The sequence below is a fragment of the Excalfactoria chinensis genome, chromosome 2 (genome assembly GCF_039878825.1).
Source record: "Excalfactoria chinensis isolate bCotChi1 chromosome 2, bCotChi1.hap2, whole genome shotgun sequence".
NCBI classification, from domain to species: Eukaryota; Metazoa; Chordata; class Aves; order Galliformes; family Phasianidae; genus Excalfactoria; species Excalfactoria chinensis.
In genome coordinates, this window is record NC_092826.1 from 95713576 (window position 1) to 95729055 (window position 15480).

At 40.7% G+C, this 15480-nt stretch overlaps 1 protein-coding gene across 5 annotated transcripts in view; it reads right to left on the reverse strand.

Moving 5' to 3' along the window:
* Positions 1–15480, reverse strand: part of LOC140248855 (dual specificity calcium/calmodulin-dependent 3',5'-cyclic nucleotide phosphodiesterase 1C-like) — a 322620-nt gene that overhangs the window by 38016 nt on the left and 269124 nt on the right. For all 5 annotated transcript variants that reach the window (XM_072329915.1, XM_072329916.1, XM_072329918.1 and 2 more), the window contains 5 exons: positions 13593–13709; positions 12337–12477; positions 7910–8010; positions 6076–6204; positions 438–539 (listed from right to left, as the gene is read on the reverse strand). In XM_072329915.1, the coding sequence (XP_072186016.1) occupies positions 438–539; positions 6076–6204; positions 7910–8010; positions 12337–12477; positions 13593–13709 (590 nt within the window). The remainder of the gene's footprint in view (positions 1–437; positions 540–6075; positions 6205–7909; positions 8011–12336; positions 12478–13592; positions 13710–15480) is intronic.

The following is a 15480-nucleotide window of genomic DNA, read 5'->3' on the forward strand; positions in this document are numbered from 1 at the left end:
GATTGTTTTTTGTCTTTCCCCTTGTGATGGAGCAGGCCCCTTGCCATGGTGGCAGCTGCTACCATCTGAAGAAAGACAACACATTGATTGTCTTTTGTAGATCCTTGAGTCCTACTCACTTGGTAGAGATTGTTCAGTTGGATTGTGTCCTTGATGTTGCCCTGATACACAAAGGAAAATGACCAGGGAAGCTTACCCTAACACAGAAACCTTTGCAAGCTTTGGTCTACCAACACAGAATAGAGATTTGTGTATATAGGTAGTGCTAGTGCACTAGACTGAGGAGAATTCATTCAAAATTCAACAGCAGAAATGGAATTGAGGTGCACATCAAGGAAAGTGAGGGCCTCTGGAGAGGTGCTTTTGAAGTTAAACATGATGGCAAAGCACAAGCTGAAATGAAGCCCTTCAGTGCATGGTGCTGTGAAGTGACTCACCCTTCTGGCTGCTGCAAAGCATTCTTCATGGCTTTGATTTGCTGGAAGTGACAGGACATATCAGTGGCTAACACCATCTCAATCACCAGAGCCCTGAACTCCCTTTTGAATGGCATCACGATGAGAGAAGCAAGGAAAAAGAAACACAGAAACCAGCATCAGACACACTCCAACTTCTGCTGTTATCTGCAAATTGCTAACAGCATTTCTGACTTCTTACATCACTCTTTCCGTTATTTCTCTTTCAGGTTGAGGGAGAAAGACGAATGATATTCTACAAACACAAATGTGGAAGGACTGCAAATGAAGCCACATGGCTTCATTTGTGAAGAGTTCAGTATCAGTACACTTCCATTCTCACTTAAGAACAAACCTTTTGAATTGATTTCTTTATAAAGCATTCTTAGAATGAAGCAAAATGACTGTTCAATGATTTGGTGTGAATTAGGTAAATTTTTGAACCTGTATTTCTATCCAGATAACAAAAACTGGTCAAAACCTCCGCTGAAAGCCTAGCCATAATATTAAAGGAAAAACGACATGTTGAAAAGCATCTTCTAGTAAACATAACGTTTATATACATTCAAGAGTTCTGAGAGCCTGTGCTGCTTCCCTGATACCACTCACTCAAACTATTCCTCCACTAATTTTTGTTAAACCAACTTTTCAGGATTTGTTTGGAATTCCTTTGAAGATAGTATGGATGTCCTAGAAGCTTAAAATATCAGAACTCTCTGATCTAACATACAATATAAACTTCTTTTTATTTTTTTCTTCAATTCAGCTGCTCACAATTTAATAGAATAGCCCAAGGTTAGCATACCAGCTATGGGTTTGGGAGATTCAGAAATGAACCAGTTTTCATTTAAAAATAAAAGTTCCCATTCTTTCCATGAATCTTTCATGAAGGAGACGGTCTATTTTGGGCATATGTCTCCTGCCTCTAGTGGCTGTACTCAAGTTCTAGCCCCAGGCCACCCACTGCTCAGAGACCCAAGACCTCGGTGCCTACTCAGTCCCATGGGTGTCACATAACATGCCTCCCCAAGAGTTCTGCACACACATTAAAATTGCATCAGTTCTCCTCACTCTCCCCACAGCACACCTACCTCTTCCTCCCCTCCTTCCTTAAGTACAAACATTTGCATAGCCAACAGCATTCAGATAAATTATATGGTGATTGGAAACAAGCTTAGTTTAATTGTTTTTGCTGGTCTTGGTCAGTTCCCTGGTCTGGTACATTCCCAGCAACAAAAACCTCTCTGTCAATGCAAACAAGAGGAACCAGGCAGGAGAGGAGAAACTGCTTCTTTTAGTAGAAGTGCTGGCAACTGGCAGCTTAAGACACTTGTGGAACAAGGACCGGAATCCCGAGAACTGGAAAGCAAGTCAATGTACTCTAAGCCAGAGACAAAGCAAAAGCCAATGTGGATGACAGAAAATGTGGGCTGAAATGCAAGCATAACATAATGCGGCCAAGAGTACAACAACAAAGTAATAATTTAATGGGGAAACCAACAGATTCCTGACAGACACAACCATCTATCAAGCCCGTACTTTTCCACAACGTTGTTAGAAACTTCTGTGCTCCAGAGAAATTTGAAAATATTTTCAATAGTGCTTTTGCAAGCAGCCCGATAAATTAGAACAATATGCATTAAAATCAAGTGTTCTAAATGGTTAATCTTTATACAAGACTCAAAGGTCTGTGATGACAAAACTAGAATCATGTGAAAGAGGTCACTATTAGAATATTAAGGTCCTGGGAATGGGCTTTCTCGCCGATCCCTTCAAGTGAAGATCCCTTGTGGACACAAAGTCTGTTTTGTAGATCTGGCCATACTGCTTGTCTGACTAACTGGAGATTTTAATAGTTCTTGTCACATTTTCAGATGTTTTATCTCATGGCAGATATCCATTTCCCAAAGGCCAGAGGCAGGGAGCCACAGAGACACCATATTCTCACATCTATAACCTACCCCTAATAAAAAGTACTATGGTATCAAATTAGATAATAAACTCTAAGATAACTTTTCCATGCCCTTTAACGGTCCCTGAAGAATTAGGGAAAGCTACAATTAGGTGGAGAGAGCGGTGACAGGAAAAGCAATTTGGAGAAGAGGAAAACCTGGAGTGAATTTTGTTTCATTACTGCTACACAAATGTCCTGCAGGTGATGCCCATCAAAACATGGTATCTGGCACATTTCCATCATCAAGCACAATTGCATGGTAACTGTACTACTGACTTCTAAGCTAGATAAGACACCGAATGACTTTACATCTAAATACTTCTAAGTCTTGCACTGATCTCCATTTGTCAAATACCCTTCTTTGCTCTTTAGGACAACTACTACATGCCTTTTCCTCTTATGACTCAGAGAACATTACATCATTTTATTGGATATTTTGCTAGATGTGTCTTTGTTCCTTATTAGTGATCACCCCAGAGCTACATTCTAGCAAAGGGCTCCCATCTCCATGCATACAAGGAAAAAGGACAGGAAAATTACTGCTTTGGATCACCTAATCCCTATGCTAAGAATTAGGTAAGATCTCCTGTAGTGAGATATTTCACCCAGTTTGAGTAGTACAAATCTTTATTCTCATGAAAATTAATGGATGAAGGAAAAATGCTACCTTCAAGAAAACATTTTCAATGGCTGACACACACTAAAGGTGTAACATTCAGAATAAGCATGCATCCATCCTGGATACAAAGGAAAAAACTTTACAAGAAAAGTGCATGATTATGCAGCCATGTATCTGCTATTACGTACAAAAGAAGACTTTGACTAAAGTTGTCTTCGTTTAGAACCATTCCAGGTTTCTCACTGCACTCTAAAGGAATAACACTGATTGACGAAGAGGACTCAAAATTATCTGAGGGTCAAAAGCCCAAGCAGCTTTACAGACAAAATCAGTTTTGCATGAAAGGTCACTTCCTGAAGCTGTACTCTGATTCAGAGTTTCAGAGTTAAACATTTTCCAGATGCATTTTTAATCCAGTACTTGACAGTAAAGGGTTCGCACTAAGTACACTCTATTTCAATAAACTGAGTGGAAATTATTAGTAATGAAATACACAGCCAGAAAATACATCTTTAGTCGTACCTTGGAAAGCATCTGTTCACTTTGCAGTTTGCTTTCTTAAATCACTGTGATCTGTGTTTCATACACTTTCTTCATGTACTTGCTAATGATTTGCACAAATGGGATTCATCAAATGATGCAACTCACTTTCAAATATTTTACAAGGAGCAGAAGTTTTCAAATGGAGAGTAAAACACAGTTTAAGTCCTAGCAAGCATTCATCTTTCTTCTTGACTGTAGCCAAAACAATCCCTTTCAGTCTCATCAGCTTCCCCTAAAAAACCTATACCCATTTCTGTTCCAGCTGTGATAGCTAGCTCTAATCTCCTGTAATTCTTTCCTGCAAATACACTCCTGAACTAGATGACCAAGTAACACAAAAGTGATGAAATCCACTTATGTATCATACAATCACAGAATGGTCTGGATTGAAAAGGACCACTAGACCAGGCTGCCCAGAGCCACATCCAGCCTGGCCTTGAATGCCTCCAGGGATGGGGCAACCACAACCTCCTTGGGCAACCTGTTCCAGTGTGTCACCACCCTCTGTGTGAAAAACTCAGTATCTAACCTAAACTTCCCCTGCCTTAGTTTAAGACCATCAGGTTTTCTCTTATTTATAATGTCAAAATGAAATGAGAGCTCAGGTCAAAACAGCACTTAAGAATTTGATTTCCAAGACCTAGCATTTGTACTTTTTGCTGAAAAAGATTAATCAACTACATCTACAAAAATAATATTAGATCTAGACATGTTCTAACAGTTCTCCAAAGCATCCTTTCATGTTTTGAGTCCTACTGATAATGAAAGTCCTATTTCTGAGTACCGGTCTGAGAAACTGTGGGTTTCTTCTTTTTTGTGTTTTTCTTTTCTCAGCATCTGAGATCCTCCTGAAGTTAGCTGATGTTTCCAGTGCCTTCCAAATGTTTCCCTATGGGATTTCAAACTGGCAGTCAAAAGCAAAGGCACATGAGAATCTCAGTTTGGCTTTAGAGCACGCTGAAATAATGATTTTTATCTTGTAGCTGCTGCTTGATCAGCAGCTACAAAATAATACAGCCCTACCTGAGAGAGGAAAACTAAGCAAACTATACAGCACAGTATTTTTATTTAGGCAAATACAGTATTTCATAAAAAGGAGAAGTGATAATCTTCACTACCTCCAGTCTAAACATATACCTCAACAGAACAAACACACATTTTGACACCAGGGAATTAACAAGAAACATCTGAACTTAGTTTTAATCCAACCACAAACAGTTTAAAGACCCAAAGCAGACTGCTTTCCTAAAGACAGCATTCCTACAATGAAGAATTCTCAAGCAGCTGCTCCACTGATCCTTGCAAACAGTGGCTCTACAGCTGCCATTTCTAATCAGATAGTTCCTTGTGTTTCCTCCACCAACACAAAAGGAAGCAGCAATTTGCTGCCATTACTGTACAAGGCATTACCAATTGTAGCTAATAAATAGATAGATAGATAGATAGATAGATAGATAGATAGATAGATAGATAGATAGATAGATAGATAGATAGATAGATAGATAGACTTTTAACTTCTCAGTGCAGTTCATGTTTCCTGTCCATGCTAAGAGTACATGGGCAGACAGGATTTCTCAAGCCACTGCCCTACAACACTCACACTGATTGAAACCAGCTGTTTAAGTTCCTAAATTGTATTCCCACGGTTCAGCTACAGGATTATATCACTGTCCACAAGTCAAATAAACAGGAAATGCAGGTGAAAGACATTATGAAGCATAGTCATTGGCCAACATACTACAAGCCAATCCCCTGAGCAAAGCTAGTTTCCTGTAAGATGAACTGATTGCTTATTACTGTATCAAATTCAGGTGCATGGGGGAAGCAATGCGCTGCATGTAAGATCCTACAAGTCCCTCCTATGAGAAAGACCATGGACCAGGCTTTCTTTCTGTCTGGCAGACAGGGCTACCTTTAAGATATTACTCCTTGGAGTTCAAAATTCCCTATAAAAACAAAAAGCCCTCATTAGTTTGAATTGTCTGCTATTAGAAAATAAATTGTGGACTGACACATAAACTGTATGTTGCATGAGCTTAATTTAAATGATAGCTTCTTATATCACTTTGGCTTATATAGTAAATTGATTTATGGTCCTTGGACTCAAATCTTCTTTGCATTCCACCCCACATATAGTTTCCAGGAGTATCAAAGTAGATAAAGGGTATCTTTATGATTTTGCATGAACAAACAACAACCTACCCCTTCACTTAATTACAAACAGATGTGTACAAAGGGTGTTTCCGTGAGATGCTGAAATTACATATGAGTCAAACTGTATATTATTATCCACTGCAACAAATGTCTAGCCTGACCACTATCTGAGGTGAAAACCAAATACTGAAATATGCAAGTCAAACACTTTATAAAGCTTTTTTTTTTCCTCATAGCAGCAGAAATGCTAATGCACGATATACACTGATGCGTATTGCTATTCAAACAAAGCAATAATAGTCCATGGTGATAGTGCAATATTTCGAAGCAGCTACAATGTTCATGTTTACCTCCAGTCATCTTTAGAGAGATTAGATAAAATATTCATCTCTTCATCATCTTGTAAAAGACGATATGCTGCACTAACATGGTGATTTTCAAGCACAGACCGGTCATTATACAGAATGGCTGAGTCTGACCTAGAATTAAAAAGGAAACAAGGAAGGTTACGTTTCTTCCTTATCTAACGAGTCTTATATTCAAAAGCTTTTCTTTGCTCACATACAGAGGTTAGTTCCTATAGCACAGATATAAGCATTTTGAGAGTGCTTGTGACACTTTATTCATTGCTGTTATTCATTAAAAGAAAACTAAAGATGAAAATTCACCACAAAATCTATTTCATCTGCTGAGACTCACCTCGTCTTACATTACATCAGAAAAGGATACTGAGAGCTTTCTAACTGAGAGAGATAATGTACATTTATGCTGAATCACAAAGTTCCTTTCCAGTTCTTGTGTATATTGCTCTCAAACTGAAGCCTGAGTGTAGCTGAGTAAGAAATTGTGAGGTGTTTTCTTACATTGTTCCCAGAATAGCAAATTGGCTGTAAGCAAGACATGACGGAGCTTGCTTTCAGTTTCAGCTTTCAGTGCACCTAGCTATGCTGTACAGAAGGGCAAAACCCAGTGGGATAGTAGAAAACCAAAGGTATTTCACACCTTATTTTAGGCTCCTTGTGGTAGATCTGAAATTGCTGGATAGCTCAAATGTTCTGAAGACAAAGTGGTTGCTCAAAGTTAATGGCAAGAGAGAATGAGTAAGATTTGTTATAGTCCTCTCTCAGTCTTGCTTCCCAGTGAGCTGTGTAAATTTTTCTCCCTCACCATTTTAGATCCTCTGTTGTTCAATGTCACAAAGAATGCACTATAACTGAACTTTTCTGTAGCTGTTTTCTACTTTAGAAATAGAGCAGATCCCTCATTCTTGCATATAAGAAGCTGTAAGAAGGGGGAGTCTGGCTTATCCTAGAACGCAGACAGAAATTTCTTCCAGCATTCCAAAACCTTCTTGAGCAAATGTGTGATCTATCATAGGAGCCTTTGTATATCTGCAATACATAGCAGGATTCAGCTACCATACTCCAGATGTCTGATTTAGGATAAGCTGCAGTGCATCTTAGAAGTGTCCAAGTACGCTATGTCAGTCAAGGACACCTAGACAGTTTGTCAGTGCTACCTGTAGACTTACACCATCAAAATAATACAGACATTAGATGCCCAATTATCACTGAAGCCAGACGTTTTACAATATTTGCACACTTTCAAATGTTGCCATTTTCTTTGTACCTCTCTTCCATCAATCTCAAAAGCCCTACACAAGACTCTGAGATCAACAATAATGCCAGTCCAGTACAGTCTGCCACCAGCTGACTGCTCTCCAGGAATTTACAAAGATTTAAGATGTGAGCGCAATGACTTATTCCCAAACAGATAGTGCTAAACATATCCTCTTGCGGCTGATATGTTTTTCCAGTAAGAACAGTATATGTTGTGCTGGTGTATACTGACAAATACAGATACTGGTGAACCTTTGAATTATAACATTTCCTTAAAAATATATCTTTGATGAAATACATCAATCTGCATAACAAGTAGCCTTCAGCAATTTTGCACATAAATATCTCGGGGTCTTCCTTTTTCCTGATATGATACAGTGGTCAGCAATCTATAATACAGGCATACAGTTGGAAACTGTTGAGTAAGAAAAAATTAAATGTTATTTAGGGAAGTGACCTTTTCTCCTGCATCACTTGAGGGCAAAAACTTCCACATTCTTCTATGTGGATGTGCTGTTATTTTCCAAAAACTTCCCCAACCACTCATGATTTATGACGGCCTTACCGTGTTTGGATGTGAAAATTGTTGGTGGTTCCTGTGTGTTCATAATCATGGATAGCAGCTGCGAAGATCATAGCGAAGATCTCCAGCTCTGTCAGCCAGTGCTGAAAAGAAATTACAGAGCAATCAGATCATTTTCCCAGGCATTCAGGCTTTTGTCTTTTAAGGCAAGTTATCCCCCGCTGACAGGCAGTGCTGCACATCCTTGCCTTTCCCCTGCAGCCTGCCAGCTGTCTTAAAGCAAATTTCTCTGGCTGATACACCGAAGCTGAATCAGTTCTTTTCCTGACGCTTCATCTAAATAAACTGAACTTCAGCAAAGCAGCTTCAAGAACAAAAAAAAAAAAAAAACAACAAACAGGTTTAAATCATAGAGAGGGGAAACGATTGCCCATCTTAAAGAATGATGTGTGAGGAAGAAAGAGAGGAAAATCCCAGGAAGAAAGAAGTAAAATCACAAGAATACCCATCTTTTTCAATGACTTACTAATACATGCGCACGTGTGCACGTACCACCAAGCTATGTATTTTCAGCTTGGTTCAATTTTGTAACAGAGCCTCAAATACAAAACAATGTCACCAATTTCCACTAATCAGAGGAGTTTTTGTCAATCCCTGAACCATAAGGAGCACAAGAAACATCGTCTCACAAGAGACATATCTTGTTCTTCGTGATTCATAGAAATAGCTGATAAAGTCCTGAGATTGTTCTTGGTCTTTTTGCCCCTAATTGCCTAGTCAAAGTCATATTTTCAATGTGATTGTCACTTTTGACTTTGATTTCTAAATCAATCAGATGCTTTTAATAATTTCCAGAACTAGCGGAGCAAATTCTCTGTGTCTCGCATGAAGAAAAAGAAAAGCTCGGTCACTGAATTCCCTCACAGAGAAAAAATGGCACCCACTGACATTCATCAACACTTCCTGAACACTTACAGGGATGAAACAGGGGATGTGAGAACAGTGAGGCAATGGGTGGTGCGTGTTTCAGCAGTGGCAACAGTGGGTCACCTCTGCTGAAGTAGATTTTGCTGAGCAAAGCATGCAGACTCTTCTTCTCTGCTGGTGAAAATGCACAGTTAATGATGGTGGGCACTGTCTTGAAAAGCAGCGCTTTGTGGCTGAGAATTTGCTCCATTGAACAGTGTTACTGTGCTCTTTGTAGCTGTTAGCATTTCCATGAAAACAAGTAGGAGTCATTACTTATGGAGGGACCTACAGAATACTAAGGAGGTAGATGATACCTCTGATAGAGGTCCATGCACCTCCCTGACATTTCAAAAGATGCATCCCAGCAGCAGTTGACTTTGAAAAGTGGGTGCACACAGGTAATTGACCAGATATCGGTAAGCACATGAAAGAAAATGAAGATCTCAAAATAATTGATAACAGATATTCAGTGAGTTTTTCTGCTTCTGCTTCTCTGCGACTGGAATCTGGGATACACAAGGCTGTTAATCTTGCTCTGACTTAGCACTCAAAAACTGGAAAACTGTTTCTGGAATTCTCTTTCAAGTTGACAGAACCATAAAATGGCTTGGGTTGGAAGGGACCACAAGGATCGTCAAGCTCCAACCCCCCTGCCACAGAGTGGACAGCCTCAACATCTAATACTAGACCAGGCAGTCCAAGGCCCATCCAACCTGGCCTTGATCACCTCCAGGCTTGGGGCATCCACAACCTCTCTGGGCAGCCTGTTTCAACAGCTCACCACTCTCTTGTTAAAGAACTTGCTCCTGACATCCAACCTAAATCTTCCCTCCTACAATTTAAAACCATTTACCCATGTCCTGCCGCTATCCACCCCTGTAAGATGTTGACTTCCCTCCTGTCTGTAGGTTCCCTTTAGGTACTGGAAGGCTGCAATGAGGTCACCCCACCTACTTCTCTTCTCCAGGCTGAACAAGCCCAGTGCCTATGCTGTGGCGGATTGCATATAGCAGCCTTGGCTAATTAGAACCCAGAAACTGTCTGCAAGATGTGCTTCCACTGAGGTGTTACTGGACTTTATTTAATGCCATTAATAATGTGCAAGCACCACTTAATGCTGGACGTGACACACCTTCAGAATGACCTGTCTTTAATCTGGACTGACCCCTTTATTTCAGAGAATGTAGTCCGTGCAGCAGAGAAAAAGCTGATCAAGTACAAGAGTTTACCTTCTCTAACTGAGCTGAGACCTCCCTCAGCCACACTGGTTATCGAGGCATGAAAATTATGGCACTCATCAGCACCTTCACCACACCTGAACCATCTCTGCCACTTAAAAGCTAGTAAGAATATGCCACAAAGAACTTAAAACTAACCCCCTAAAGATAAGGTCTGCACAGTGGAATTACAAAAAAAAAAAAAAAGAAAGAAAAAAAGAGAGAGAGAGAGAGAGAGAGACAGAGAGAGAAAAATAACTGAGAGTTGACAGCTTCCCTAAGCAAATCCAGGAAGGCTATGAACAAGGAGCTGGAATCCTAAGAACACCACATGAAATGAAGGGCAGTCCCAGAGCCCAAGAGGCATCTAGTCTCACTGGGAATTGGAAAAACAGGCACTGGGAAGCATCCTCAGGACAGGTGCCCTTCGAACCAGCATCCCTCCTCCTTCCTCAAAGTTACTGGGAGTGTGTAACAAGACAAAGCCTGACTTTTCTAACATGGGAACAGTGGTGGAAAGACAAGATGACATCGTCATCAGAAACGCCACCAAGAACAGCTTAGTTTGCCTTAGTTCAGCAACGAGCTGCAGTTTCTTGGCATGCTGGCTGTAATTAAATCACTGTGCACCAAACAGAATCACCTCCCTTTCCTCTTCACATGATGTTAGCCTATGAACACTTTCATGCTGCTTGAAGTACAGTAAGGGTCAACTGATGGGGCACAGACATCTGTGGAACTGGGCCCTCTGCCCCTCAGCCCTCCTTTCAAGATCACTACTCCAGAGGTGGCAGGGATCCAGAGATCTAATATGTCCTGATTACTTATCTGGACACTCAGTCAATCCCCATCTATTCTTTGTGCACTGTCATGTGTGGCCTGACTTCACTTTCAGCCACACATTCAGGAGCTGGAGGGAGAAAACACTTAGGACAGCAATCCCAAGTCAGCCCTCTCGTCCTCAGAATGAAAAAGCCACCTCAAAACCTCAAGGATCTCACAGACCCTCCAGTGGACCCCTCATGCCATCCCAGCACAGCCACTCAGAGGACACCAGGTGCTCTCCTCCCCACTGCACTCCCATAGGGATCAGGGCAGATGAGATGCTGCCTCCTCTATGCTCAAGGGGCAGAGTTGAAGGACAGCAAAGGAGAACTCACACCACCCTTGAAACTCAGCAGTTCTTTATTGATTGCATGTCCCTAGGCTGCCTGCAGGGTGTCAGTACACCTTGTGTCCTCTCCAGTACTGTTGGGCAACAGGCTGCCACCACTTGCAGGCAGCCAGGCAGCTGCCAAGTAGAAGGCTCTCCTGGCCTGATCCTGCCCATCCATCAGTACAAATGGATTGGAGGCATGGGATGAAGAAGGGACTGGAGTCTCCATGGCGCCTTTTGCCCAACAACCACAAGTTCCCTCTAGCAAGCACAATGGCACAGCCCTTCCCAGAAAAGGGTCCCTAAGTGCCCCCTGTCCTTCTTTCTTCAAAACTGGGGCAACTCTCAGGCCACAGGCCCCAACTCCAAACACTGCCGTGTCTGGGTTGCCATGGAACACTGGTACACTGCTGATGTCACTATCTAGTGTTCCGAGTTCTGCAACTGCCATAACAGTGGGTAGAGCAAAACAAGCTGGTGCTGCAGTTTAGAGCTCCCCACAGAATAATGGAGCCTCCTCCCAGCAAGAAGATCCACCTGATGGGGAGGAGGCAGAGGGCCATAGAACAAGATCCAGTCGAGCCCATGGAGGTGGATCCACCTCCAACAGAAGAGGAGCCCATGGAGGTGGATCCACCTCCAAATGAAGAGGAGCCAATGGAGGTGGATCCACCTCCATGTCAAGTGAAGAGCCAGCTCCTGAGAAGCCAGATGAACATCAGAAATTGGTGAGTGATAGATTGAAAATGGTGCCAAACTGGGTTAACCAACAAATGATTACATTTTGTATTCTGGAGAAAGCTTCGGTGATTTGTTCCTTCACAGAGAGGGAAGCGAAATCCCAACAAGATGACTTGCTAGACTCAGCCAGGAAATCAGCGGCAGAGGGGAGAATTCAGCTTGGGTTTTTCACTCATCCTCACTCCAATCAATTAAAACAGTTACCCAAATCCTCACCTAGATTCTTCTAAATAATCCCAAATGCCTACTTTCATTAGCACAGACATTGCAATTTACAATTTTTCTGCAGTACAGATGGGTTCTGCTGTGGATAACAATAATCTCTTTACCAAACAAAACCTACTGCCATTTCCTTCTGTATTAGGGATGCCAACTCCTGTACGTACCACGACACCTGTCTTGAAAAGGAGGTAATGGACTGTTTGTGTCACATCTGCAGCATGCATTAGGTTGTGATAAGGATTTTTGTGTTTGCTGTATCCAACCTCCAGAGCTTCCACAAAGGACACCAGGGCAGAAATGGGGATCTAAGAAAAGAAGCACACAGTTACAAATGAAAGAATCACATGCAATAGCTAGCATTTGGAGATCATTTTCAGAAGAGGCTCCAGAGAGCAGTTTCTATGGGTCTGTCTCATCCCCTCACAATAATGTAGCATGTATCTCTGCTTTACTACTCACATTCCGGAGTTTGTAATGAAATGCATCTCGTAGATAGTCTGCAATACTCTACAATGAGGAGTGTTGTATATTGTACTTTTGGTTTTTTACTACCGAATCCTGACTTCCCATACTACGAGTATGTCATGCTTTTTTGGCTCCCAGAGTGTAACTGTATGCCTAACATGAAACCACATTTGGGGGATTTCTAGGGAGCACACAACATGGGTGGTGGCAGCTGCATGTGTATGCAACAAGCAGCAGGGATTCTCCATTGCTTTGCAGCAGCTACAATACCCTAAACCTTCATATTTCTACAGTCAGAGTTGCACAGCCATTTCCCTCTTGAGTATGTATCCTGGGGCAATGCATTTCTCATCAGTAATCATCTTCAAACTTTTCTCACCAGGCGACAGAAGATCCTGAAGGAGGCCAGGAGTCGGAGAAAGTAGGAGTCCTGCCAGAGTAAGTGTCAGCAGAGAAAGGGCAAATGGAATCTTTGGGCGGGGAGAATGGGAAACATCTCATAGCAGTGCTCTGTGACCCAAATGTAACACTGTTCACAGTTACAAAGGAGCTGTTCAAAGTAAAAGATATGGAGTACACCTTTTACTCCACCTGAAGTAGTATTTGCATTTTGAAACCCATAGCAAGCCAATTTTTCATTTTTGGCTTGCATGCTTGAGATTCCTCAGAATACTGGGAGAATGACACTATCATTCCCATTGCATTTCACTCTGGAACTCCACCTGCTTCATGCTGCCCTATTACAATCAAATGTTCTACTCAAATGACATTTGGTCCTGGTTGCTGCAAAAAGATTCTCTTCCCCCTTTCGGGGAAATGACAGCGACCACAAAATCTTCACAGACACCTTCAAATGCAGCTGAAATCACTGCAGTCTGAATGGAACAGAGCAGAATAAGAATGAAATAGAAGAAAATGCAAGATGGAAAAGGAGACCCATCTTGTAACTACTGACCTTGAAACGACTGATCAGATCATAGCGTGTGAGAAGTTCATAGAAAATGAATTTCAGTGCATGATCTCCACTGGCATCGTTTAGTGCAAACACATCAAATGACCACTTGTCTACATTCTGCAAGAATGAATAGAAAAGAAAGTTAATCTGATCACCCATTTCACCATTATTATTCAATTTCCAAATTGCAAAGCATAAGTGCAAAACAAATCTTAGTTTGCCTTGGTAAATGAAAGATGGTTATGGGCACTCGCATACCGGCCTGTGCTCTTATTTTCATCACCTGCTGCACAGAGAAGTGCTATAAAAAATATCTCGAGCTGCCTTGCTCCACCCAAAGAGATCTTAGATCCTTCTGACTATTGCAGCTTCCATTGTTCAAAGACAGCATGATTCCCTACAGGATTCTCTTTTTTTAAGGACATGAGTTTGTAATTATCTGTAAATATTTTATTTTTTTAAAGATGAGTGAGTTAACTGGGGCTTTTCATAGTAATGCTACATTAAGCGCTTACAATGGTATAAAAAAATGAGCTTTACAACATCAAAGTAAATATCTAAGTGCAATTGAGAGAGTTATGGTTAGCTGCAAATGCTCTATTAATGCTGCAGGGTGCTCAGCCAAGGGACAGAAAAAGACAAGTTCAAATGCCATCTCATAAAGCTGAAGCATAATGTATAAACTCTCTTGCAGAAGGTTGAATTCCAGCTCACCTCCTACGGATGGCAGCATGAGATAAGAGCACTCACATGTGACAACATAACTTCATCTCTGAAGAGGATGTCCCCCAAACACCAGGACCCTCTCTCACCTACTCCTGCGCCCTTCTTGAACTGTTTTTATTTAGCTTCAGTAGGAAACAGTAGCTACTTTTATAATCATATAATTATATGTTTTATATGTTTTATATGTTTTATATGTTTTATTCGTTTTATATGTTTTATAATTATATACTGTTATAATCATATAATTATATAGTAACTTACAATATACAATATTAGAATGTAGAATAATAGAATTTACTGTTATATTTAAATATGTTATGTATTTTATATTTAAATTCATATTTATTATATAGTTAATAATTAATTAATTAAAATAGTAATTGACCTCCAGTTTCGTTGAAGTCTAAAGCCATGTCTCAATTATACGGTTGTTCAGAATTTACTTAAGACAATCTGACCACTACTTCAGTACTATGAAGTTTAAAGCAATGTCTCAACTATACTAATGTTCAAAAATAATTACTTTAAGACAATCTGACCACTACTTCCTATGAAGTTTAAAGCAATGTTTCAACTACACTGTTGTTCAGAAATTACTTTAAAACAATCTTTTCTTGTACAAATAAAGGTTTGTGTTTCCTTATCTTTTTATTGTGGTAATGTTGTGTTCTTGTGGCAGATAAAATGAAGTGAATGAAGGAAAGGCAAAATATTGTTCCTTTGCACCACAAAGCCATGAAGATGCTAAGTTTTACTGTAGAATACTTTAGATTTCACAGAGGGAAATATTCTTGACAACTATGACAGTAGCATTTTACTCTAAATATTAACCGAGGGGGAAATTTCCCCTTAAGGAAAAAAGGGAGTATCACACTTTGCTCAGAGTATTTGCAGTCTGTGATAATTAGAGGATTTTATGGTCTTATGAAAAGCTTTGCACAGATGTGACGTCCATGTTGGAGAGAAACTGAAAGGTAAGCAGAACTTCACAAGCACCTTGAGTGGGAGGAGAATAACTATTGTCAATAAAGAGAGTGGGAGAAGCAAGGGATGGGAAAATTCCTGGCTACACTTCTCGAGGTCACTGGCCCTGCAGCCCCAGATGAAATGTCACAAGGTGCTCTAATGCTGCCTGTAGGCAATGTGATGGAGCTACAGCCCT